Below are 25,063 nucleotides of genomic sequence, written 5' to 3' on the forward strand. Positions count from 1 at the left end.
GAAATAGCTGAGTGTCTGAATGGATGCAGAAAAAAGTTCTCTTGCTTGGTCCTTGGCAGTTGCATTATGCCTGTTCCTCCTGCTTCCAGTCCTCCTACACGACCCTTATCTTCCCAGGCTACAAAGTCCTGCAGTCAGCAAACACCTTTTGCTTGAGCAATCTGCCCTTCATAGATTTCAGAACCAGCTCTGGAGAGCTGGAAAGCAACACTCGCTTTCTGCCTGGAAGACGAAAGAGAAGAGGGACTTGCCAACTGCACAAGGGATGGGTCAGGAGCAGGTGCTGCGTACCAGGGGCTTCAGGTGTGAGGAGCTCCAGCAGGCCTCTGTATGACCCAAGTACCCTGCTCCCAGTGTGTTTAGCATTATAGTAAATCAAAGAAACACATTTCTATCACCCTGCTCATTCTAGGGGGCTCCCAAAGCACTCAGATGTAGGATTCATTCTCTCACTATTGAAACACAGCCCCTTTTGGGGGCAGAGCACTGCATCTGTTTAATAGCTCACAGCAACATCACACAAGCAGATGGAAAAGAAAGCGAAATGTGTAAGAAGTATTTTTTTCCATTTTCCTTCTAATCCTTCCTTTCTCTTCTCTTTGTCTCAAGCTTTTTCTGCCAGTTTCAGACAACTCTAGATGTATGTCTTTCCCACAGCTATCTGAAGGTTTTCAGCCTGCAGATGGAGATCTGCTGCCAACTTGCTGCTTGCAGGGCTCTCAGCCCAGGGGTCTGCAGCCTTCTGCTGTGCTGTCCCCCCAACATCCTGCTGGATGGATGGGAGCACTGCAAGGGCTGGCTCTGCCTTCTTCCAGGGGAGGAGATACTTGATGTGGTTTGTTTGACACAGGCAAGGCTCTCCTGCCTTCACAGTATACTGGATTGCATTAAAGCCCCACGGTAAGTTACGAAAAGAGCACATATATTAGTTTAAATTGTTTTGACCTTGTCTACCTTCCAAGTATTGGATGGTGAAGCTGTGCTGACATACGCTACTTTTAAATACTTCTGTCCTACTCTCCTGGATTTAAATCACTTAAAAAAAAAAAAAAAATCCTGAGCAAAGAAAAGAGTAATGGCAAACAAGCTTTTATGGAGTTACAATTGCACAAACAAAAAGGTTCTTCTGGTAGAGAAGTCTTACAAACATTCTTGCTCTTTTTTGACATCATTATTTTGGCAAAATGAGAATTCAAACATACACAGATCTTCCTTTGTCTTTTAAAACACAGAGCTACTACATACAATGCTTGCCAATGCTCAGATCCTAGACATAGCTTTGGAAGCCAGGCCCCAGCTTCCCCTGCTCCCATGGTCCCATTACTGCCCCTAGCTGTTCCTTCTCAGGAGTTTGGAGTCTGGACCTTGCTACAGGTCAAGGATACTGCCGGGCCAGGGGTGCTGGGGCACACTCAGCTTGGCTAATATGGCCTAAGTGCACAGGGAGGATGTGTCCTGTCAACTCAGTGGGGTGCAGGCAGTGCTGAGAGTTACACCTTGGCACTGGACTCTGAGGAAAACAGGCTCTGATTCATGTGGCTCTAAGAAGCCTAGAGAAAGCCACTGAGATGAGCTGAATAAAAACAAACAGATGTCTTTTTCCAGTTCCCTTCACAATTTCTGCTTCTCTGCTCCCTCACTTTTTTTTTTTTTTTTTTTTTTTTTTGCACTTAAGTTGTTAAGAAAAATGGCAGGAATGAAGCTCCTGGTATAATTACAGTTTGCTGAGAAAATCACAGCCTGCAGCAGTAATTCCTTTAGTGCTGGAGACAGATGCTGCTGAGGCCCAATCACAGTATTCCCACTACCCAGGCCCTGAATCTAATCTGTCATCAGCTGGGAGGCCGCTGCCTCCTGCTGCATGTGAACTGGGTCTGCTTGGCCTGATCCTTCCCCCCAGCCAGAGCGAGGCAGTGCCAGAGGGAGGCTATGTTTCCATTCACTCCCCGCCGACAGCGATACCACAACTTCAATGTGCTGCTTATCTCTCCTCCAAGCACAGTATCAGGGCCACTCAAAGCCTCACTGGAAAGGACCCAAGTAGTTGTTTTCAACTTACAATGCCATACAGTGACTGCAGTTCAAAAATACAATTTAAGCAGAGATAAGTTGAAGGAAAGGCTTAATGAGAACAGCCTGTAGCTAATTCCTCCTTTCAATCTGTATGGTATTTTTCTTCTTATTAGGAAGCTACCCTCAGTGAATGATCATATACCCTCTGCTTGTTAACATCAACAATAAAGAATCAAGAGTGTGGGTATGAGTACAGGAAAAAGAGGAGAAAGCAAAAGTGCTTATTTTGAAAACAGTGCTGTGAGAGAGCACAAGGTAAGGAGAGACTAAGCACGTCTCTCATATAGCTTACACATAGTATAGTCGCTGTTGCCTTCAAATATTCTGTGTGTGACATCCAGAGAACACAGGGTCCAGTCCATTGACCTTCATTGTGCTGGTGAAAGAAGCTGTGGAAACAACAGACCTGGCCAGCTCACTAGTGCCCCTGTGCAAGCAAAAGTCACCATAGCACTCTGTTAACATCTTTAAATTGGATTCTGGTCATAAAGGGAAACTGCCTGAAGAACTCTGGTTCAAAGATATGTTACAGTATCATGAGCAAACCCCCGACAACTGGGAAAGTCTGTATGCTGGTGCCCAGTCTACAGCATTTCTATAATTCAGCATTAATCTCTGTAATACAGCATCTCTGTAATAGGTGCCCAGAAGCACCAGGGGACATGCAAGTTTTGGGAGGCACAGACAAAGTGGTTGTGCTTTGCTTCAGTAGCTCTTAAGAAAGGCTTAAAGGGAAAGAATAGATCATAATTTCTGGCTTGAAGCAAAAGCACATTAAAATACTTGACTTGCTGTATCAGCCTGTGGCCAACTCAATTTCTTAGTTTTCAGTTTCTTCTGAATCTGCATGCAGTAGTTGTGCACTCATGGAAATAACTATCCAGATCTTGACAGGAATAGTGTATACCGCAGCTTCTCAGCCCCTGAGAATGGAGGGGGATCAGAAAGTGTGGCATGGTGTCTCAAAGAGGGGAAGGAGTGACTCATACAGGAAGAAAAACAAAGCTAAGATGAACTTAGAGCGTAAGAGAAGAGGTAGACTGTTGGCTGTAAATCAACTTTCCTGCACTCAGAAGTGTGCATGTTGCAGTGAGAGGAGTTGTACTTGACAGTAATGGAAGCCCAAGGAAGTTTGATTAAGATTAAATGGCAGACACAGACCAACACAGAAAAGAGGTTTTTGGGTGAAAATCAGAGACAGGAAATGACTAAGTAGGTCAGAAGCTGTAGGGTAGTGAGCTGGATAGATTAAGTGGGACTTGGAGCAACTCAGTTAGCTCTGCTAATGACAAATGATAATGTTCATACTGCCGCCAAGTTTAACAAATCTGACTCTGAAATCACCTTCAAGGTCCTGATAGCAAATCAGAGATTTCTGAGTTCTAATGGTATCTACATCTGAGCAGATAATGTATGTGTTTTAACCAGAGATTGGTTTTGCAGTCACTTTTTGACCCTGCCAACTTTCCTGTAAATAGTACACTATTTTGACTGATCAGGATTTCTTCTTAAGGACTGAAAAAAAAATGTCCTGGCTAGTAGAAACTGTTTGACTCTGAGAAGGGCAGCTACTGCAGATTGAAAATACAGATGCATTGGAGAAACTCCTTTCCACCCTAAATTCAATAAGTTTTTGATTCAACAGCTTTGTTTGTATCCAGGACTGCCGGAAGAGAACAGTTACCTTGTATTTTTCTACCTGATGAGAAAAAAACAAATTGTATATGTGCACTGGGACAGTTCAATTTGAGTCTATTCCAACTTCAAAGAGGTTTTCAATGGTCTTTCAGATGTAGGGTGTGAGGAAGGGTGAGAACTGCTAAAGCTAGCCCCATCCTCATTAAATCTTTGCCCTCTCTGGAGTAGGCATGCAAGTGGAGAGAATAGAAGATATGCATGAGCAACTGAGCATCTGGGACCTCATGACCTCTGACTGTTGTATTATGGGAAATGTATTCTTTGGTTGCTATGCTTTTCTAATTCACTTGTATTTTCCTTCAGTGACTCCCTTGTATTTTCTTTGGTGCTCCTGTGTAACGGTTTCAAGGAACCACCATCTCTAAGTTAAGCATGTATACAATAGCTTTAATTAAATGTTTGCAAGTATCCCACAGTAATGCAAGGCAAAGAAAAAACAAATAGTTTTGTACTCACTTGTACCTATCCCTTGTGAGCCTTGCCATGGATGGAACCATCTGCACCGCTGCCCCTAAAACCCATTTCTAGCCCGTTGTTTAAAGAAGGCCATAGGATCCTGCTGCTCTACATACAAGTACTTCAGGTATTTTCACTCCCCACAGAAGAGCTACAGATCACCTATGAAAGGGATGGTGCTGAAATCTTTTAGGTTAGGCTACAATAAACAAAAAATAAGGAGTAGTTAGGGTAAACATTCTTTACTTCTTTAAAAAAAAAAAAAAAAAAGGAGAATAAGGTTAATCACATCCTAGTTGTTCCTTAAAACATACCCACAAGAATGGTACAGATAGGGAACCAAAAAAAGGAAAGGATTTGACTTTCTTCAGTATTCTGAATTTAATCTTTTTTGCTCTCTGTGCTATTGGCAAAATCTCAGTCCTGTCACCCTCCTTTCCCTCTCCTGCAATGAGTTACCTATTTATTATTCTCTCAGATCGGGATCCTTGCTTCTTTTACAAGCAGTTAACAGCATCATTTGATAAATAAAGAAGAAAGCTGTAAAGGATTTTTGTTTCCAGGCATTTAAAATAACTATGCACAAAGCAAATGAAATTCAGAAAAGGAATTATTAACATGCAAAGAGAATAATAAGAAATGGGATGCTAAGTTCATCGCTCACTTTAAGTCAAATATAAGTATTTCTCTCGAATATTTCAATAACTGACATCATTATTATTTCAGAGCTGAGACAAGCCAATTTGAGAAAACTTCAGTCTGACTGTACACGTATTATTGGAAATCTGTCCTCTACTTCTCAGTGACTAACAGTGATAACACACATCAGAAAAGATAAGAGTAATTTTAAGGCTGTAAAGAAAAAATAAAGGCCAGTTTGATGAGAGATAAAAGAAACTGAGCTTCTAGCTTTGATCTTGGCTATTTCCCAGCACTGAGACCAGTGGCTTCGTCAGTTTTTGCAGTCTGATGTGCTGGGCTGGCCAGAGGTTGTGTTGAACAGGGACTGGCCTATCTCTGATGGAGCTTGAGGTGTGGTGACTTTTCAGGAAGGAAGAGAAAGCATGGGTTGTTTCCCTCACATAGCAAAGCACAAACGACAGTAGAGTTGTCTGAGATTGAGAAGTGCTGATGTAAATTAGTAACAGGAACCAGCAGCTGCAAAGGAGTGGGACGAAAAGCAGTCTTAGAAGGTGAAGGAGGAAAGGAAAAGGCCAGGGAAGATCTAAAATTAGGAGCACCTAGCAGATGCTGACAGAAACTTCTCTTGATTGTCCTTATGGGGGTCATCCTAGGCAAATTAAGGCTGACACAAAGATTCCTATTACGACTTTTGGGATACTCTAAATGAAGATTTCTACTCCCAGGCCTCTGTTAATCTGCAGTCTGTGTTTCCATTGTATCTTCACAAGACGCTTCTTCAAAATACATCAGTTTTTGATGATGGGTGGGAATGAAGAAGTCAAATTCTGACCATCTTCACTTCTGCCTCTCTGTCTCTTATTAAATTGCAGTTGTTAAACTCTTGCATTAATTCCTGAAAGCCGCTCTTCTACTTCTTGTCCTATTAGGTCCTCCGTGGACTATTTCTCTCCTCTTCTAGTAATGACAGTTGATTTTTATCACTAAGACTAAGACCAGTGAAACTGATACCTGACTTTCTCTTGGGTGGATTAGTTTCTTTGAGGGCAGTTAGTTAATTATTTTCACTATGCAGATACCAAAAATACCCAGCCCATCTCCATATCACAATTAAAAGCCCAAGTACTGGCAATGCAGCAATCCTAGGCCTCGGACCACTGTAAGTACATTCGGACTTCCCCACTTCTTCATGTTCCACTTCTCTTTAATAAGTTGTAACTACTTCTGTTCTCAAAATTCATGAGGAACTTGAAGCTGAAGCTCAAAGTTCACACCAATCACTTAACACTGTGACCCAAACTCAGTGAAGTTTACTGAAAGATGTTCCCTAAGACTTTCTGCTTCCTTGGGATATGGAGGGAATGGGGAAAAGGAGAATACAGTGATGAGTGATTTCCTTACATCTTTTGACTAGTTCTGCAGTAGCAACCATTCTCTCCTTCAAAGGAAAAGGTCCCATCCCTGACAGAAAAGCAGTTGCAAGAGCTGAGCTATCAGTGTGCTGACTGTGATGTTCATGCTGCCAATCACCTCATAAGTTCCACAAACAGACCAGGAAACAAGAAGAGCTGGAAGATGATAGTATTGAGCGCTCTGCAGGGTGTAGTAAGAGCAAAGCCAGGATGATGGAAAGGAGAGTATCAGAAGTTAATCCCAGGTGTAACACATTGGAGGCCAGATGCATTTTGTAAGAGGTGTCCTTCATGTAATATGTGTTTTGTTTTCCCACTGTGAACTTTATGGTAGGCTTGAGCCAGTGAATGATGCATTCTCCATAAATGCCTAGTGTGGCCAGTTGTAGCCTTTCCAAGTTTCTTATTCAACAACACATTTTTTCCTTGTTTTTAAATGCTTGCTGAAGTCTTAGACTAGGAGCTTTTAACCTAACAATAAAACACCTGTGTTTTATTAAGACTTGGGACTTGAGTTCCACCTCTCTCACTTTTACTGAAGTGTTGCCATGAGTAAGGTTAACTCTTTCATAGTCAGTTTTGCTCTGAAAGTGTATCTACATACAGCTCAGTTCTACTGCATTTGGAGGAAAGGAAAACCAGCTCTGAGGCAGACCCAGAGGATTCTGTTTCAACATCTTTTTTTATGTTAATAAATAGATGTTAACATGCAGAAGCAGACTCCACTTCTAAGGTTTTCCATGTTCTCTCCCCTGTTCCAAGATGAGCTCTGTTCAGCCCTGAGGTTTGTGTATTTTGCAGACCACGGACCACAAGCCTCTCTTCAAGAGTCTTGTTCGATGATGACAGATGAGGGGTGCAGAACCCCTAAATCACAGCTGCAAAGCTGCACCCGTGCTAGCACAACAGCTCTGCATCAACATTGGATTGGAAATTCAACTGTTCTCACCAGCCACACTTACTTCCAGAGTGAGATTTTTGAGTTGTATCATAGAAACTTCATTTAACTCAATGGGAAAACTACTATTCTCTCTGTTCCTTTCCATTGTTCTCATTTCACTGTCTTAAATGAGAACTGGAGCATCACTATATAGCAAATTTGTTGCCTGGACCTCCAAGTGTGTTATTATCCCTATATTAAATTACAAAAATGGCAGCATGTGGATGTGCAGGAATTGCCCAGATTCATGCAGCAATTTAGTGGAAAGGCTGACAAGTTCCATTGTTAATGTAGTAAGCAACTGCCCTGTGTTCAAGTTAACTTAGCTTCTTAATAAGTGACTATTTTCTAGATCTTCTCTATGCACATCACAGAAGCACTGTACTGCAGCGCCAACAACATGAGCAATTTCACCATCAATTCACAGAAGACAAGGGAGGGCAATTTAATACACACACCGAAGATTGAGGATCTGTACGTCTTGAGGTCTGCTTCCCTCTCTGTTGCCATCTATGTGCTTATGGGCACATCTGATCTTTTTCTTTATGACTCAGTTTCCCATGTAAGCCTGAGAGAAATTATTTGCAGCCAGGAGGTGGATCAAGAGGTCATACCCTTCTGATGTTATTCTGGGTTAGTCATTCGTCTTAGGATTTTAGTGGCACACTTATACAGAGCTAATTGTATTAATCTACCTCAGACTTGTGCGGACAGAACAGATACATCAAAAGTTCAGAGGTCTGCAGATACTCGAGTACTATATCTACTGAGCCATACAAATTTCTAAAATAAACAGGTAAGTAAATAGATAAATATTAATTGCTGCCCAAATACTTGTCAGGAATAATTAATCCCATAGATGGCTATTTATATTACAGTCTGATGTAGCGAATGTGTGATTTATATGCCCCTGTAACACTAAGTACACATACAGTGGTACTCGTAAAAGAGGATGTTCCAAGTTTATGTTGCTTCTGTAAACTAATTATTTCCATTCATTCATGTATACCAGTATATAATTTCTAAACTACGAGGATACCAACAATCACTGGAAATGGCCTTTATAAGCCCACATCACAGCAGAGCAAGTTTTAGAAACATAAAACTATGGCCGTTGCACAGAATGTAGATCTGGGAGGCTGGGGTATGTATCAGTGAAAGTCATCTGGTGTGAGAACAGCAGAGAGCCCCTACAGCCTGGTGCTAGCTCAGACCACAAACCAGGGACTGTCCACTTGTGCCCTTTCGAGGAGTACCATCCGCCTTGCCTGCCATTTGGAAAGACACAGGATGAACTTTACAAACATAATTTGGAGCTGGATTTTTCATATTTGAATCATGCTTTACAAGACTCTTACCTTTCCATTCAGTATAAATAAGCAGAAATGATTACTTTTGACTTGCTTTACAAAATACGTAGAAACAGCTTTTCAAAGTCTCTCTTAAATCAAATAGCGTAAGTCTCACATTTGTTTGTGTTTGCACCATTTTATGAGCTTTAGGAGGCTGTGATTTCCACTGCTGTGTAAATCACATCTACTCATAAGCTGTGGTTTTAAAAACACCACACATCTGTGGTATCAAATGTGTGCAAATTAGAGAATTATATGACATTACCAGTCACTTACATGCAAATGTAAGCGTCATTTTTTGTGTGGTATTTTAAGTTGTGTTATTATGTACCATAAACTACAGTCACCTACTCTCTACTTATACAACAATCCAAACAGGAATTTCTTCTTTGCAGTCATTTTCATTGTAGTCATATAGGCAGGTACTCCAATCAGGAATATAAGTGACAAATTGTTATGTGCCCTGAAGCTTGCTTACAGTCATTCTTTATAGGTGGCCTGGTCACCATACTCATTAGTTTTGTGTAAATAAAATGTGGGCTTTGGTGTTTTGGAGTTCTACATGTTGGTAAAAGAGGTGGGTTTTTTTTTTTAACAATCTGGAAAAGGGGCACTTTTCTGGCTTACTTTCTTCATGTACTCTTAGTATCTTTTTGATGATGGTTCCAGACTGATCAGAGCCACCATCTTTAAATCTAAGACCTGGATGTGGGCAAGTGGTACTACTGGTCAATTACACCCTCTTCCAACACTGTGAAAGCAGTTGTAGTGTGACACATTTGCTCTATTTTTCTACCTCTAAGCATCTCAAGATACTGTATCAGCAAGATTTTCCTTCTCCTATTTCATAGTCCAGTTCCTATTTTCAACGTTTTTTCATGTGAGTTCTTTTAAAATCTGCTCATAAGAATGTTTTGCTTTAAATTAAAAGGCTATGTGTTTTAGTCCTCACTCCAGTTTTTCTTTAGACAAATACTAGGCCAAAACTTGAACAAAAGTTTCAGAACACCCAATATTACTTATAAGCATTATTAGTGAAGCTTAACAAACCAATTATGCAGAAGCTGTTATCATCTTCACCTTTCATACACTCAAAATAAATTACAGATAAATTAATTCATGACTCAATCAAGGTTTTGCAGCAAATTATTGGTAGCAGCTGGACATGGAGCCAAGGAATCCTGACACCCACACTCGTGCTGAAATGATATACCCTGAAAACACCAGGACTGCCTCAGACTTAGAGCTACTTACATTCCTCTCAAATGATTGAAGTGTTTTTAGACCACGAAAATTAAAGAAAGGAAAAATAATGTAAATCAGTGTCTGTTTCTACATTGTTTTCTCCTCTGAGAATAAAATACTTTTTCTTGTTTTAATTTTTTCTTACAGTAGATATTGGCAAGCTGAAAGTTGAAGTAAAATAGGAAAAAAATAACAAGCATATTTTGAGTGATTACTCAACTGGGGTCCTTTGTGACAGGAAATGCAGCTGCGTGACTAATGGGCCTGACTTTCTCTTGGCTTCCTTCCCCCTTCAAAGATCTTGTTTACTGCCCCAGCCAATTTTTTTTTTTTTTTTAAATTGCTAGAAGCTAGCAATTTTCCAGGGAAAAAAAAAAAAAAAAAAAAAGATCTCTGCGAGAGGCAAAGGCAGTAAATCTTGCAAAGATCAAGGGCTGCAGTGCTCTCCCCATCTACTCCTTTTAGCCTTCCAGGCTCTTGAGTCACATCATATCTTCCCCTGCTCCACTCAGAACATGTGTCTAGCAGATCTTTCTGCTTTGGTGAGGGGAGGGAGTATGTGAATCACATTTACAGCGTTTAGCCCTGGAATTCATAAAGGAAGGGCTAATTCCATTAAGGAAACCAGGGGCCTCCTAAGCCTCTTGCATTTTGTCTCTTTTTATTATTTTTTCTCACTCCCTCTCTTTTAGCAACAGTTGTGTGTTCATATTCCATGATGATGTGACTTTAAGGGTGAGCTGTTGAGATTTGACAGTGCACAGTCCTATTAGAAGGGACCACATAGCCCTAAACATCGTTTGCGTCTGGCTCTCTTTACAACTCTGCTTTGTTTCCTTCCTAGGTAACCAAAGGTGGGCCTGGACCTGGATCTCTCCTGAACTTGATGGGAAAAGGAATCGTGCATCCAAGCTTCACAGCAGGCCCTTCTCCCTGCCATGCAACAAAAACCCAAGTCCCTTCTCAGTAAGTGGAGGTGTTGGGCATATGCCAGGATAGAGAACGTAAACAGGAAGGACCTCATCATTCCTTAGAGGGTGCCACCAGTAGATGCATGCCCTGAAGGACAGCAGCACTGAACACCATGAAGAGTTTATGAGAGAGAGGGTTTATGGAGGTGTCTGAAGTACGAAGAGCCTCCAATGCTCTGTAACAGAGTGGCATGTGTTGGCCCTAAGGCACTTACTGGTGCGCGAGCCTGTGTGTTGCCAGCAGCCATGCTGCAACAGAAACTGGTAAAAATCTGGAGTAATGCGGTGAGTTCAGTCCTGCAACAGGATTAGAAAGTCAGGCAGGCAGGCAAGCAACCTCAATAACGTACAAGAAAAGGGAGGCAGTCTTCTGCTTTATCAAGATGCCTCTTGCTTTGGAAAGAGGGGGAATGAAGTCCCTGAAAAAGAGTTTGAAGTCTCCAACACATCCACAATCTACAACCCTGGCATGGTTTCCCCGTGCCCTAAAGCAGAGGCAAAAATAGGAGGTGAATATATTCATTACCGCAAACTGCATAGTGAAACCATCAGAATGGGTATTCTAAAAAAAGAGACAAAACCTTTGCTTACGAATAGACCTAAAAGAATTGAATACATGTGTACAGAGGGATCATTTTCCACTACCTACAAGAGGAAAAATCTCTGGGGAAGTGGCTGATGCCAAATATTTTCTTATGCTTCATGTGTCAGCAGGGTCTGGCAGAAGCCCTTAAAAAACAGAACACGCATTTTGTGCAAATTGAGAATCACAGTTTCTGGTGATTTAGATTGCTTCGCCAAACTTGAGACATTTCTCCAAAAATACAGCAGATGTTTGATGATGGACCAAGTTTTCAGCATTTACACAGATCAGATGATGTTAAGATCAGCAGAAAAAAACCAACACAGAATAACATGGTAAAGGGCTACAGAGCTGCCTGAGAAGAAACTAAGCTGGCTAGACAGACAAAAATGCTAATTTCTCACAGCAGCTATAAAACACTGGGGAGAGACACTGGTCAGAGCCAGGTATGCAGCAGGGTTACAGAGGAGCTGAGATGCGTGCAGAAGCAGTGGCACAAAGACTTGCTGAAATGAGAGCCCTAGGAGATGTGTGCAACTTGGTCGTGTGACCTGACAAACCTAAGGCACTGCTCTAAGACATTCAGCTGACTTTGACTACAAATGATAACAATTGCAGAAAATGAAAGAGGTCATTGAAGAGGATGCAGCCCCATGGTATCTTAAGGGCACACACGAGACAGAGTTGTCTCCAGAAGAGAATTGAGCTAATCCTCTTGCCATACAGTCACAACTGGAGGACAGTAATTTCTGTGCAATGAATACTAACAAAAACTGAGTGTCAGAGAGAAAGGATTTGGCATTTGTCCACGAGTGTAAAAAGGTTTCCTGGATTATTATTTAATTTTTAAGAGAACTGACCATAAGCCACTTGCTGTGATTGCCAAAGTGGCCTGGCAAACCCCCTCTCCTCACAAACACAAAGAATTTTTTTCACTTACAAATTTATGATTTGCAGATTGGGAGGGATTTGGCAGGTTCAAACTTAATCCCTGGAGCATTTGATGAAAATACAATGATGCAAAGTCCAGAGCTAGATTTTCTAGGTGATGATTTGCTTAAAAATGGTGGGGATGAAATCCAGCAGAAAATATAAGAGACAATCACAGAATAGTCTCAGTTTTGTTACTGACTTTGGAAAAAGTATGAATGTACAAAAAATGATATCAGCTCTCTTGATTGTTATTTTCTACTTGCGTAAAGATAACTTTACTATAAGGAACTAGTGTACAAAAGATGGCAGGGTACATCAAGCTTTTTGTTACTATACATACTGTACTTGCCAAGGGAAACAAGCTCTGACAATGCAGGAATAAATAAATGTAAGACATCCGCAGTATATACAGATGCAGTTCTACTACTACTCTAGCTTCATTATTCCTCATCAAATGAGTAGGTAAGAAATAGTATCAAAAGAAGTTGGGAACTACTGAGAAAATGTGTGGAATTAGGCTGTTTCAAATCTCTTATATAAAGGTGGAACCCGTGAAGGCAGTGCATCAACTACTGACATTTTGTATGATAGAAAAATAAAATGAAATTCTTTTAATTCCTTTAGTCTCTCAATTCCCTTTAACTTCAGGGGTTCCCTTTAAGTCACAGGTGTTTGGAAGAAGAGTAGAGAGAGTCCAGGACACAGCAAACTCCTAACAAAATGACCTGCCACCCGTAACAACTGGAGGAGCGATTTTTCAGAGATGCAAGCAATGCCGCCAGTTCCTCAAGATTCATCATGCAGGGCTATTGGTTGTAATTGTTTACAGCCATGTATTAATACATCTCTGAATTTTGATTTGGAAAATTCAGTGGAGGACCTCTGGCATTAGCAACTGCCTTTTCCAGTTTGTGAATCTGAATCAGGTGTTGCAAAGCCCTCATTTTATTCTGAACAGCTGGACTAAACCAAATGCATAACATAGCAAATCTTTCACAAGCAGCTTAAGCACTGGATGCACAATGAGGACAATTGCATTTCAGTCCAGATGTAGTTGCACTTAAGCCACAGGGAAGTAATTCATTTATATGCAAACTTCTGAAGCACTTTGGGATGAAAATACTATACAGAATCAGTTTAATACACTCTACTTATGTGACAAACTCCCATTTTGTATTATTATTTTCCTAGTTTTGCTGTGCCAATCATACTGCAATCCCTCATCTTCATTCTGATCGTGGTGGAACAGCAGGCAGATACTTTCAAAAAATCCAGCAGAATTAAAAACTTGCAATGGAAATTGTTCCGATGTGTGCATTCTGCCCATGCTCAGAAACTGTTAATGTTCCATTTCTCTCTTCCTGGCCAACAACTGGCTGCCAACATTCATGTGGCATTAATGTGGCTTTGAACACTCAGTGTACTTTACCCATTAGGTAGTACATTCTAGGCTCTGTTTTGTGGTGCATGAGCATCTCTTTCAGGGCCCTTCCTGCCTTCACTTTCTACTGTGATGCTCTCCTGCCTCAGCAGAAACAACAAACCTACACACCAACAGTTGCAAATTCTTCCTGATTTGAGAAGTCTTCTGGAACAATTTGGTAACTTGTTCTATTCCTTTTTGTTAAAGCCTGAAAAAAATGTCTGAAGTGACTGTGTAATCTCATAGGTAAATAAGGAGATTAGAAGCCCTGGACCACCTTTGGTCTTGTACAGTACATCTGAAAATAGGTATCACATGATGTCTATATTAAGTATGTGTTGACTGCCTAAGGCAGCTTCACCCCAAATCGAATGCCACTGTGTCACGCTAATGGCTGCACAGCCTCCCATCTTTTGTTTCCTCATCTGTAACACTCAGCCATCCAAAGGGTGTACTGAGAGTTTACTTGTATTTCAGAAGACTTTTGAGATTCTTGGAAGAACAATCTAGTATGAACAGAAAGCAGTTGATATTATTTCTTCCTTTTTTAGTGACGTCCCTCTGCTGCTGATATTGTGCTCTCACACTCCTGAGCTAAGCTTGTTTGAGGGACTTGATTCTGGTTGGGCTTAAAATCTGTTTTGTTCCTCAGGAAGGATGCTGGAACACACCTTTAAGTACAGTAAATCTCAAGTTCTTGGAAGCCTTGCATTCAAGGTCCCTGCAAACTGCCTTTATCTGACCTTCTTCATCTTTCTTAATATACTCAAACAAGGAAAGCTAGAACAGTTCAATATAAGCATGTTCTGCACACCCTGTAGCCTTGTGCAATTTGAACAAACTATTTAGTACAAGTTAAAAGGTTTGGTTTATGGCCAAAAATGTGCAATTAGATACCCACATGATTCCAGTTTTTGACATGATTCCAGGTATAGTCCCAAATTTGAATAAAGAGTCTAGCTCCAGGACCAGAGCTCTATGTAGACTATGTGCGTAGACACACCTTCTAGAGGCCTTGTAAATACAATCACCTCTCTGTTTCTCCACCTATAAAACTGGGACTGTAATAGAGGTGTTTAGAGAGGTTCACTTCTAGAAGTTTTTACAAAGGTTAAATGTTGCTTGTTTCAATCTTGTTCCATTATGAAGAAGTCCTGTAATGTTTCCATCCCCTGTTAAAGAGTTTTTCACTTGCAGTCTTTACGTTATTTAATCAAATTGTACCAAGCTGTTTCACAAGCTGGCCTCTTAGGGCTTTTTGCAGTTACAGAGTGATGGAAGATGGGTGTTTAGAGAGCAAGTAACAGGGGGAATTGCTGACAAAAGGTTTCAGCTCCCTGGCTGTGCTCTCTAAGCAGCTCTGCCTGCAATAGCTCTTCTTTCATGTTGTATCTTTGACAGAACAATTCCCATTCAAAAAGCATCAGCAAGCGCTAGAAGCACACCCACATGTTAGGTGCTCAAGCACATTCCCTGTAGCTCTTGAATTTCCCTCTCTGCAGGGAGGACTCAACTTGGTGATGCCATTGTGAATGGATGAGTGGGAGAAAAACATTATCAGTAACAGTGGGTAATACAAATGACCATTTGTATTAAGATGGTGTCAGGCTTGGTCCCCACGGCTTTCCATGAGGACATAGTGCTTAAAAGCATCTCCTGGGCAGGGCAAAGCCTTCAGGTCAGAAGAGCTGAAATAATCCCTGGGGACCCAGGATGAGGGCACCAGAAAAGCTCTGTACCTGCAGGGCAGCGGAGGATCCTGCTGGCTGCAGCAATGGAATGGCCTATGGAGGCCTCAGTGCAGGAGAAATCGCACCTGTCCCTCCTGTGGTTGTGTGCAGCTCAGCTGGGGAAGTGGGCTCATTACGCTGGCTGTGCTGTCAGCTGGTCCCTTTGGAAGTCATGCCTGGGCTGCTCAGAGAGATGGCAGTTCCCTTCAACAAGCACAGTCACACATAGCTAATGGAACCAGGATTATTGCAGCAATTTAGGAAAAAAAAGGAAAGCATGTATTGCCAGGTTGAATAAAATGTAAGGCTTGACGTGGGCAGAGCTCCTGCCAGCTGAAGTGTTTGCACCTGGTCTTATTGGAAATCCATGGGGCAGAAGATTCTTGCTGAAGTATTTGTGTTGCCATCAGCATGGCAGCAACTTGCCTGCACGTACTCAGACACCCAGGAGGCCAGGGTTCTTTGAGGAGGTCAGTTTTTATATAGTAAAGCAAACAGTTTAGCTAATCAAGGATATTTTTTCTTTTCTTTTCTGAGGCTCTTGGCATCCAGCCCTGTTACTTCCAATCTTTAATTTGTACTGTGGCTTCCTTTTCCCTGCTGCCTTCTCACTCACTCCAATTTTCCCACACACTTGTTTCCTAACTCTACCTCCTATGGAGGTCGTCATTTATTTCATACCCAAATTTATCCCAGTCCTACACAACGCTGCTGTTACCTCACCACTTATTCCAGTAAAAGACTGTCACTGGATATTCATGAGATTGACAAGTTTATGAAAAAACAATGAAGCCATTTTTTTAAAGATAGAAAATAGTTGATGGTTACAAAGGTAGTTGTAAATTTATTCATATGCACTTGTATAAATTGACTGTATATCAATTTGGACCATCTTTTTTGTTAGATAGCTGTCAGAATGGCAACACTGGATTTTCAGGTTTTTCTTCTTCTTTTTAAAGGATCTGTGTGTGTCTGTGGTAGAGATGGGATGCAAGCTGTAGACCTTGGTCACAACATTGCCATGAAAAAGCCTGTTACCATAAAGCTTCCACAATAAGGGAGAAGATTCTGACAAAAAAAGTCACATTTTAGCAGATTCTTCCACAGGCTTTCCTTCAGCTAAAAAAATGCCCACGCAAACATGGGAGAGATAAAGGCTCTTTTTCTCATTACCACAGCTAAATAGCCACACAGCATTTCCCCACATCACAGTCTGGCTTGCTCAAGAATTGATGCACAGGAACATGGGTCAGAAATGACCCTCTTGATCACAAAGTTCTGTCCCAGAAAATCTCCCTTTAACAACCTTCTCTAAAAAGCTACACAGAATCTAAAGCATTCCTTCAGTCTGTATACACCCTAAAAGCTGCAAAACACCACCATCTTGTAACAAATGCACAGCGTGTGAGGCAGGTGTAGTTTCATCTGATTTCAGGTTATGATAAATGCTTGTTCTTCTCTTTCCCTGCAGTTTTTTTCCAAACTCTTCTGCCTCTGAATGCAGCCCAACTTGGCATGGCAGCACTTTTCAAGCTGTGAAGCAAGGTGAGAACAGCTAATGAAGACTGACACACATTCCACATCTTTTCTCCCTAACTACTCCTCATAGCCACTTACATGCAAGCACACAACAGTTTTAATGAACTGAAGTGAAGCAGGGGCTAAAGACGTTGGGAGGCAGTGGGTAGCATGCAGTGTCTGGCCCGTGTGCAGACCTTCTGCAGGATATTCGGTCACGGCTCAAGTCCCACAGGCAGCATATGATGGCTGTTATTGTTCTCTGGCAAAGAAGTCCCTCCGACTGAAAGCAGCCACACACTGGAAAGCTGATCCTGCCAAGATGCACACTGTATTTGCTCTCTGAGGCAGCTGGGCCAGTACTTTTCATTAATTTCAGAATCCACCACTGACGAAAACACAGCCCTTTATAAGGTGGGACGTGTTTTAAAGGAAAAGTTGGGGCAGATTCAACTGGTATAAAGCTGCATAGCTTTATTAAAGACCAGGGGGTGTTACTGATTTATACCAGCTGAGAAGTTGGCTAACATCCTTTTGGAGCCATCACCTCTCCCATTTGCAATTGCCAGCTGAAAAGCTGGGAAATGCAAGGAGAAATGAAAAATGGAACACATTTATGTGAAAAAGCTTCTATGCAAAACAAATGTCTGCTCACTGCACATAAGTTGAAATAATACAGCCGTTATTGGAGCTGTGCTACAATAAAATAAGCTGGATGAGTCAACCAGCAGTGCATCTAATCTCCACTGGCTGCCTTTCCGGTCCCCAAGCTCCCCATCTATTTTTATCTCTTCTTTTTTTTTTAATATACTTTTTGGTTTAGAAGCAATAAATCTACAGATTTTGGGTCCCCTGTGTGCACTGTTGCCAGCAGGCCGCTCAGCAATCAGGATGTTACCCAGACCACTACGGCTATTAGGCCACGGAACAGGGAGGTTAGGAATCAGATTCAAGAGACACCATATGCAGAGAGCATGGAAGTGCTACTGATAATGTGGGGCATGGCAGACCGTTCTGCACTGAAGGCAGTACTCAGCATGCAGGTCAGCATGCTGTGCTCTTCAGGTGGCCCTGCCTGCAACTTCAGCTTGTGAGAGTATGGCAAAACATGCCCTACTGACAGATGTGCAACAGTGAGAATGCCTGGGATGAGCACATCCCAGATTTGGTGTTTCCAAACCTGTAGGAACACAGCTTTGGTCCAATGCTCTAGCCAAACCTCATGACATGGTGTAGGGCACATCCAGACAGAATAACATGATGTGCTCAATGGTGTTGCTGTGAATTGTAGAAGAGCTAACACTAAAATGGCACAGACAGTCAGAGTCTGCTTCTGGGCCTGTATAAAAACAATGTAATTCCTTTTATTTTTTTCCTGCGGGGGGAGATTTTTAGTTAAGCTAAACGTGTCTGGTCCATCTTTGGATGCTAACTATGACAGGGTATAATTTAATTTCAGAATCACTGGGCAGGTGACGGGAAGAACTTTCACGATGCCAAGTTTTAGTGTTGTTTGCTGGCTCAGTGTGGTAGCACTCTCTTGAGAAAAGAGTGGGTGCAATTTTGGAATCGCAACTTTCCTGCTTCATTTTTCTCTGGTAACCAAATTAAGATCTTAGCAATTAAGCTTTTATTTTTCTCTGCTCTCTGTGTTTGTGATTTCATTACAAACACATCCAACTAGTCACCTCGAGCTCATACATGCTGAGAAACATCTGTTAATTGAATATTAAGATAGCCTAAGTTTTATAATGGAAAGAAACTGCTGGGATATTATGCTAGCATACAACATTCTCTTTCATTCCAAGAGTACGTGCTTCAGGGAGCAAGGGAGAAGAGTGTTTGAATTTAATTTCAGACATTCACTTTTTAGGTGCCCCCAAGGGACATACCCATTTCCTATATAAGGTTTGGTCTGTTTGCAATTAAGCTCTCTTCTTTGCATATTTCCGGATAGATTAAAAATAGCAAAATCAGCTTATTCTTGGACTTCTGGAGATAAACAAAGCATTGCTTCCAGGGGTTTAAAAACACTGATCAGGTTTACAGATCTTGAAGGCAGAATTTGTCCACAAATTTTTTTATGCTGGATAAGCAACAACTTCCAAAGATAACAGAAAAGATAGGAACACACTTCTAGAACTGGAGACCTTTAAAACTAAGTAACTTTTGCAGCCTTCATTTTTACGTAAAATTTCTGTTGATAAGAAGTTGAATACATTTTTAATGCAGAAAGCTCAAGACCCATTCAATCTGCCCCTACCACTCTCCCAACCAATGGATCAATTCCAGAACTGAGAGGCTTGCTGAGCTCCCATTACAGTTCTCCTCTTAGTCTTTTTCTATTGGGATTACTATCATCAATCCATTTAATCCAAAATGTAAAGCTGCTTTTTGTGATGCAGCCATCCATTCTCAAGGACCTTGACAGAAACAACTCATTTATAGCGGTGCCTAAATTGTTATCAGATGGGAACAATTCCCAGCACCTTGAGGCTGGATACACGATAATGATCTATACCTGATCATTTCTTCCTTGCTACTCAGCTCTCTGCTCATTTGGAGAAATTACCTAGAACAAACAGGAGACATTTTCCAAAGGAGAAGTGATGATTATGTTGCGAATTTAAGTTTCCTGAAAATGTTTTTGCTGTTTCCAGTTATCTTTTGCAGATTCCTCAGCAGTCAGTGCACCCTGATGGATCCACAGACAATGGAATTAAAGCCACTGATACAATGGTTTTAATGTTAGTTATTCACACTCTTCAGCGCCTGTTAGGCATGTGCTTTCAGTGTACTTCATTCCCCCAACAAAAATGTTGATGGATATTGAAACTGACGATTCAGGAGGTAGGAAAGATTACAGCACTTCAATATCCAAGCAAACAAATGGACACATTTATTGTTCAGAAGTACATTCCTTGGAAGATTTACAGAGCCGTTAGTAGAGGATAGGAAAAAAGCACAGTTGAACAAGATACAAATGAAGTGGCCTAAACCACCAGGCTGTGCTTTGTTTCGCCTCTACACACAGCAGTGTAATAGCACGATGGAAAGACCAGTGGCCGATCCTGTATCTCCTAGGAAGGCAGGAAGATCCTTCCACATCATACTTAGTTCCTAGGGCTGTATGTATCTCAGCCTAGGAGCAGCACTCAATGCCATAATCCTTATGGACACAAGCAGTTTTGAAGAAGTCAATAGGACTGTTCAGTATGGCTGTTTATAAGAGCTGGTCTTGCAGAACTAGCCCATGTTTTGGTAAAGAGAAGCAAGAGAAACAAGAGCAATACATATACTTCTCCTGGGGACCTAACAAAGACTCCAGTGTGTCACACAGACAAGAGGCATAAACAGAACTTAGAAAACAATAAGGAGTTTTGTAAAAGCAGGACAAAATGTGTGAAGATTGTTTTAAACATTCCTGGAAAGAAAAGTGCTATTGATCCTCCTTGTCTGAGAGCAACATTAAAGACATGGGTTTCTTTTTGCCACTGTGGCCTCTAAAGAGTCAACTTTCTGAGCTTCAAAATGTGCTCCTGCACATTTCCAGAACATTTGTTGAAAAAAAAAATCTTAAACAAGGAATAACCTTCTGTCCATCAAGAAAGATTTCACAACAATTACAGTACCAGGCACTGAGAACTCTGCCTGCCTGGCCCACAGCCACACCACGGGCGGCAAACTTTCTAACTCTCACAGACTAATTAGGATCAGGTCAGGTATGTGACTGAGAGAACTCAAAGGAGGTGGAGGGTGAAGCAGGAAGTGGTGCTGATGATTCAACCGGGGATCATCTTGAAGATATTTCTTAAGCCTTTTTTTTTTTTTTTTTTTTTTTTCAGATGTGAAAGTGATCTTATTTCTAAGAAAACAGAAAGGGACAACTTTCTTTTAGAAAAAGGAAAGTGGGAAGGACAGTTTGTGTAGGTAGTAGAGAGAGAGACATTCGATTCATTCATCATAGATTTTAGGATGACATTTTATAGTCTCTAGCGGTAGAGTGGGACAGATGACAAGGAGGCAGAAACACTGTTCTCAAAGCAGTGTTTCCTTCTACTAAGAAACTAGAGTTGCGAGGGAAATATTTCAGAGGACTGAGTACATCTCATTCCACCTCTAGGTCTTTAAGTTATGTCAGAATGAATGTGTAGAATCTTACATTATGGTTTTTGCTAGGAGAGTAGTACAGTCCCAAAATGCACAACCAAGAAAGGTTGTGCATTCTCCATCCTTGGACATTTTCATAGCTTGGCTAGACAAAGTCACTGCTGACCTGTTCAAGTGCAGGCAACAGTTCTGCTTTGAGCAGAATGATGAGCTAGAAATTACCAGAGTTCTCTTCTAACCAGCATTTCTGTGATACCTTGAGTCTCATAGGGATTGCACAGCTGAGCTGACAAGCAGTGTTTGAGACAGATTCTGCAGAACAAAAGCCCATGGATGGTAACATCTACACAAACCACTCCAACCACTCCAGGCGTGATAGATATTACCATCTGTAGGCCTTCATCCTACAGAGTCCTTTGTGTAATGCCTCCTCTTGATCAGAGACTGGATGGCAGCAATATAACAAAATACCGTTTATGAAGCAGCAGTACTTCTGGAAAAATGATGCTGCTCAATTCCCTTATGCAGCCAATGCTTCAACAAAGAAAATGTTAGGCTCCTGCAGTGTTCCTGTGACACTTTTATAGCAGCTGTGAAAGCAACAATGCTATTGTGCATTACTGGTATGCTGAGGTGTTGCTCAGAGAGAGCAAGCTTATAGCTGAGTCGAAGGCTGCCATATACCTTAACTTTTTTTTGTGTGGTCTCAAGTCAATTATATCTAGCTGCTTCCCACATCAAATGGAACAGCAGAGACTGAGTTCTAACTAATAGTTCAGTGGGACAATTCTATCCAGGCTAACAGAGTAGTTATATGCACATAAGTGACAATTCCTTCCACGACACCACCCCTTGCACCTTATGCCACACTCCACTCAACCATCAGTCTTGGGACTGCTAGTCTTCAACATCTTTATCAGTGGCCTAGACAGTGGGATTCAGTGTGCCCTCAGCAAGTTCACTGATGACAATAAGCTGAATATTGCACCTGATACAATAGAAGGAAGGAACGCTCTTCACAGGGACCTGGACAGGCTTGAAAAGTGTGCCCACAAGCAAATAATGAGGTTCAACAAGGCCAAGTGCAGAGTATTGCCCTTGGGTCAGGGCAATCCCAGATATGTGTACAGACTGGGAGAAAAATTTAATGAGAGCAATCCTTCAGAGACAGACTTGGGGTCCTGGTGGACAGAAAGCTGGACACGAGCCAGTAGGTGGCAACACTGCCCACAGCAGGGGGGTTGGAATTGGATGATCTTTAGAATCCCTTCCAACCTAAACCATTCTACGATTATACAATGATTCTATGATTTTGATGGTTTGTTCCTGGCACACTCATTTTCCCCACCATTCATAGCCAGCTTGCACAGTGTTGCAACATCCTCATCTCTGCCGTTTCTTTAAACATAATCCTGATTTGATAGACAAAAATACATCCATCTCCATTTTCTTCATAGAGAAGCCCAAACATTTTTAATGGAATCCTAAACAATGAAACTATGATGGCAGTTAAATTGTAACCACACAAAAAGGCAGGATGTGCACTCAAAAGGATTCTTCATGTTAACTCAACAGAGAGTAAAAGCTTCTCACACTCTACAAATACAAATAAATATTTTTATCTACTTCCTAGCAATGATATATGGATAAACTGCATACATACATCTGCAAGAAACCTTTTTTCAATACAGCTCCCATGCAAAGGATGAGCTTCAACTACTTATGTGCTCCAGTTCTGCTTCCTCCAAAATTGTCCATTCCATATTAATGCCTGGCTGCCAAAACACATTAATTCCATAGTTGTATCCCTGTCATAAGCCATTAGTTCCACACTCTTACTACACATAATACATACATTCCACATTCTTTTCCTTAATATGCAAATCTTTCCAACCATGGTCCCTTTTGTTCTGGTGCCTCTCAACCCACCAGCATATGCAGGAGAGCTCACAAGCTGATCCTCTGGGATATACACAAACATGACCAGTATGTTCTTTGTGATTCGTATGTGACCACAGCGGAGATTTTGAGGTTCCCTCTCAAGCCTCAAATTGTTTAAGAATTGCCCAGATTCCTGACCCCTTTCATCTGCACTAAGTGGTTTACACTGGTTATTACGAATCTGCTTTCAAGGCTCCTAAACAATAACTGATTTTGTTTACAGTAAAAACTTTTCCACTAGCCCAAAGCACTGTTCAATACAGAGGTGAACAACTGCATAACCCCCACCATTTCCTGCTGTCAAAACGTCATCAAAACCATACTGAATTCATTCAATCAGCAGCAACATTTACAAATACTTCTTTCACAAAGAGCTTCTCCTTTTCACATGAGGTCTTGATCCCAACAGCTCCTGTCTGCCTTCAAAACCAGGAGGTGGAACCTACTTCACAGTTCTGTGGATATTTTGCTTGCTCCAAAAGATAGCAGAATTGACAATGTGAATCTCAGCAAAATTCAGGATCTTTCACTTGCTCCAGAAAATGCTCTTATGTCACAAGTTTGTGGTACTCAAGGCTTGTAAAAGTGAACAAGGCTGTCTTTGATTTCCTGAGACAACAGCAGTACCTGGACACACAGAGCTGGCATAGCCCGTGGCAAAGCCCTAGTTGGAGCACTGCTAATATTATTACTTAGGGTACAAAGTCAGAGCTCACAATTTGGAGGGCATGAAGTACAATACATTTATTCTCAGAAATTCTCCTATTTCCTTATGGCAATGGCTGGCACTGTCTCTCTTGGAACAGGAAAATGGCTGAAGAACAGCTGAGATCTTGGTATTATCAGCAGATTTGTTGCTATTCTTAATTTGCACACATGCCATGGTGACGTGTGCATTGCATATGCTTAGACTACATGGCTGAATGCTCATGTTATATCAAGCTGCGCATGATTTTACAACTGGCTCTGCTCCTTGAGCAGTGGGAGCAGCTCTTGAGCACTTCTGAAAGGCAGGCTACAGCTGAGTGGCTGCAGCTGTAACTCTCCAGCGCAATCTCTCCTCCACCCCAACCACCTCGCCTCCTCCATCCCTCAACATTCTTTGCTGCTTTGTTTATTCTGCAGAAAACATCAGTAAAGGTATATGACCAAGGTAAAACATTTTGGCAAACAGTTATTTTTTGTAGCTCAGCTTAAAGGGAAAATATGAAGACTGCCCCTCCTCCTCAGAAAAGGGGAAGGGTGGGGTTGAGAAATGAGATCTGGAAGCAGCCCAGACAAATAGAAGGCTGGCTGCCCCAGTAGTCCTTTTAAAGGAAAACTGAACTGTTTTTTTTTGGTAGAATGAACCATGCTGGCAGGAGAGCAAAGGTTTAATGAGAGAAACTGCATTAGTTTTTAAAGAAACCATTTAGATAACTTTCAGGAAAATCTTCAAGAAATTGGGATGTGTAAGGCCGAACATAATATTTCAAGAAAATGTGTAAATCATACTGCAGAGATTATTTAAGACCAAACTGACATACTAATAGAAATCTTTAACATAGTACAATCCCTCACTACTAGGAAATGTACTCAACTACCCTGCAGGTCTTTTTCAAGGTTTAACTTCCATGACTGTATAGAATTGAGGCCCTGAAAGGGGAAAGAAAAAAAAGTGGACTTACGATTTTTGCTGATTAACAGACTGACTTTTTGAAGCACTATGGTACTCTGTAGACCTAGATAGTATAGGCCACAGGTAGAGAACTGCGGATTTCTCTGACAAGCCATAGATTACTACTGAAATTCTGTAGTGGAGCAGAGAAGCTCATGGCAACACCTGCAATCACAGCTGCCATTCTTGGATCAGCTCTGGAAGCAAGGCAGGGAATGACAAAGCCTTCAGTTGGGAAGTGAAGGACTTGGTAGATCACAAGGAGGTTCCAGATTTACTTAAAGGACTTGCAAACGGACGGGCACCACTTCATTCCCCCTGAGCTGCAGCTGCCCATAGGTGAAGCAGCAAAGCTGCATGCAAAACACAGGGGAGCTTA

The 25,063-nt window shown here is 41.5% G+C and overlaps 2 protein-coding genes across 24 annotated transcripts in view; one reads left to right on the forward strand and one right to left on the reverse strand.

Annotated features, from left to right (window-relative positions):
- RAD51B (RAD51 paralog B) overlaps positions 1 to 25,063 on the reverse strand; it is a 381,459-nt gene that overhangs the window by 11,441 nt on the left and 344,955 nt on the right. For 2 of the 9 annotated variants that reach the window (XR_014883552.1, XR_014883553.1), the window contains exon 11: positions 4,228 to 4,426. The exons of the other annotated variants lie outside the window; for them this stretch is intronic. The gene's annotated coding sequence lies outside the window, so the exon portion shown is untranslated. The remainder of the gene's footprint in view (positions 1 to 4,227; positions 4,427 to 25,063) is intronic. 9 annotated transcript variants of the gene reach the window in all.
- The window catches only part of LOC146544297 (uncharacterized), a 44,610-nt gene that overhangs the window by 8,103 nt on the left and 11,444 nt on the right, over positions 1 to 25,063 (forward strand). For 5 of the 15 annotated variants that reach the window (XR_014883564.1, XR_014883567.1, XR_014883560.1 and 2 more), the window contains one exon: positions 10,663 to 10,784. Coding sequence is in view for 1 of the 15 variants with exons in the window: in XM_085224979.1 (XP_085081105.1) it covers positions 10,663 to 10,784; positions 16,930 to 17,003; positions 19,637 to 19,722 (282 nt within the window). In the remaining 14 variants the exon portion in view is untranslated. Of the gene's footprint in view, positions 1 to 657; positions 9,893 to 10,662; positions 12,921 to 12,967; positions 16,788 to 16,929; positions 24,107 to 25,063 lie in introns of those variants that run through there. The other 10 variants (XR_014883556.1, XR_014883557.1, XR_014883554.1 and 7 more) reach the window with 5 other exon arrangements.

Source organism: Meleagris gallopavo, chromosome 5, assembly GCF_905368555.1.
Source record: "Meleagris gallopavo chromosome 5, MGAL_WU_HG_1.1, whole genome shotgun sequence".
NCBI lineage: Eukaryota > Metazoa > Chordata > Aves > Galliformes > Phasianidae > Meleagris > Meleagris gallopavo.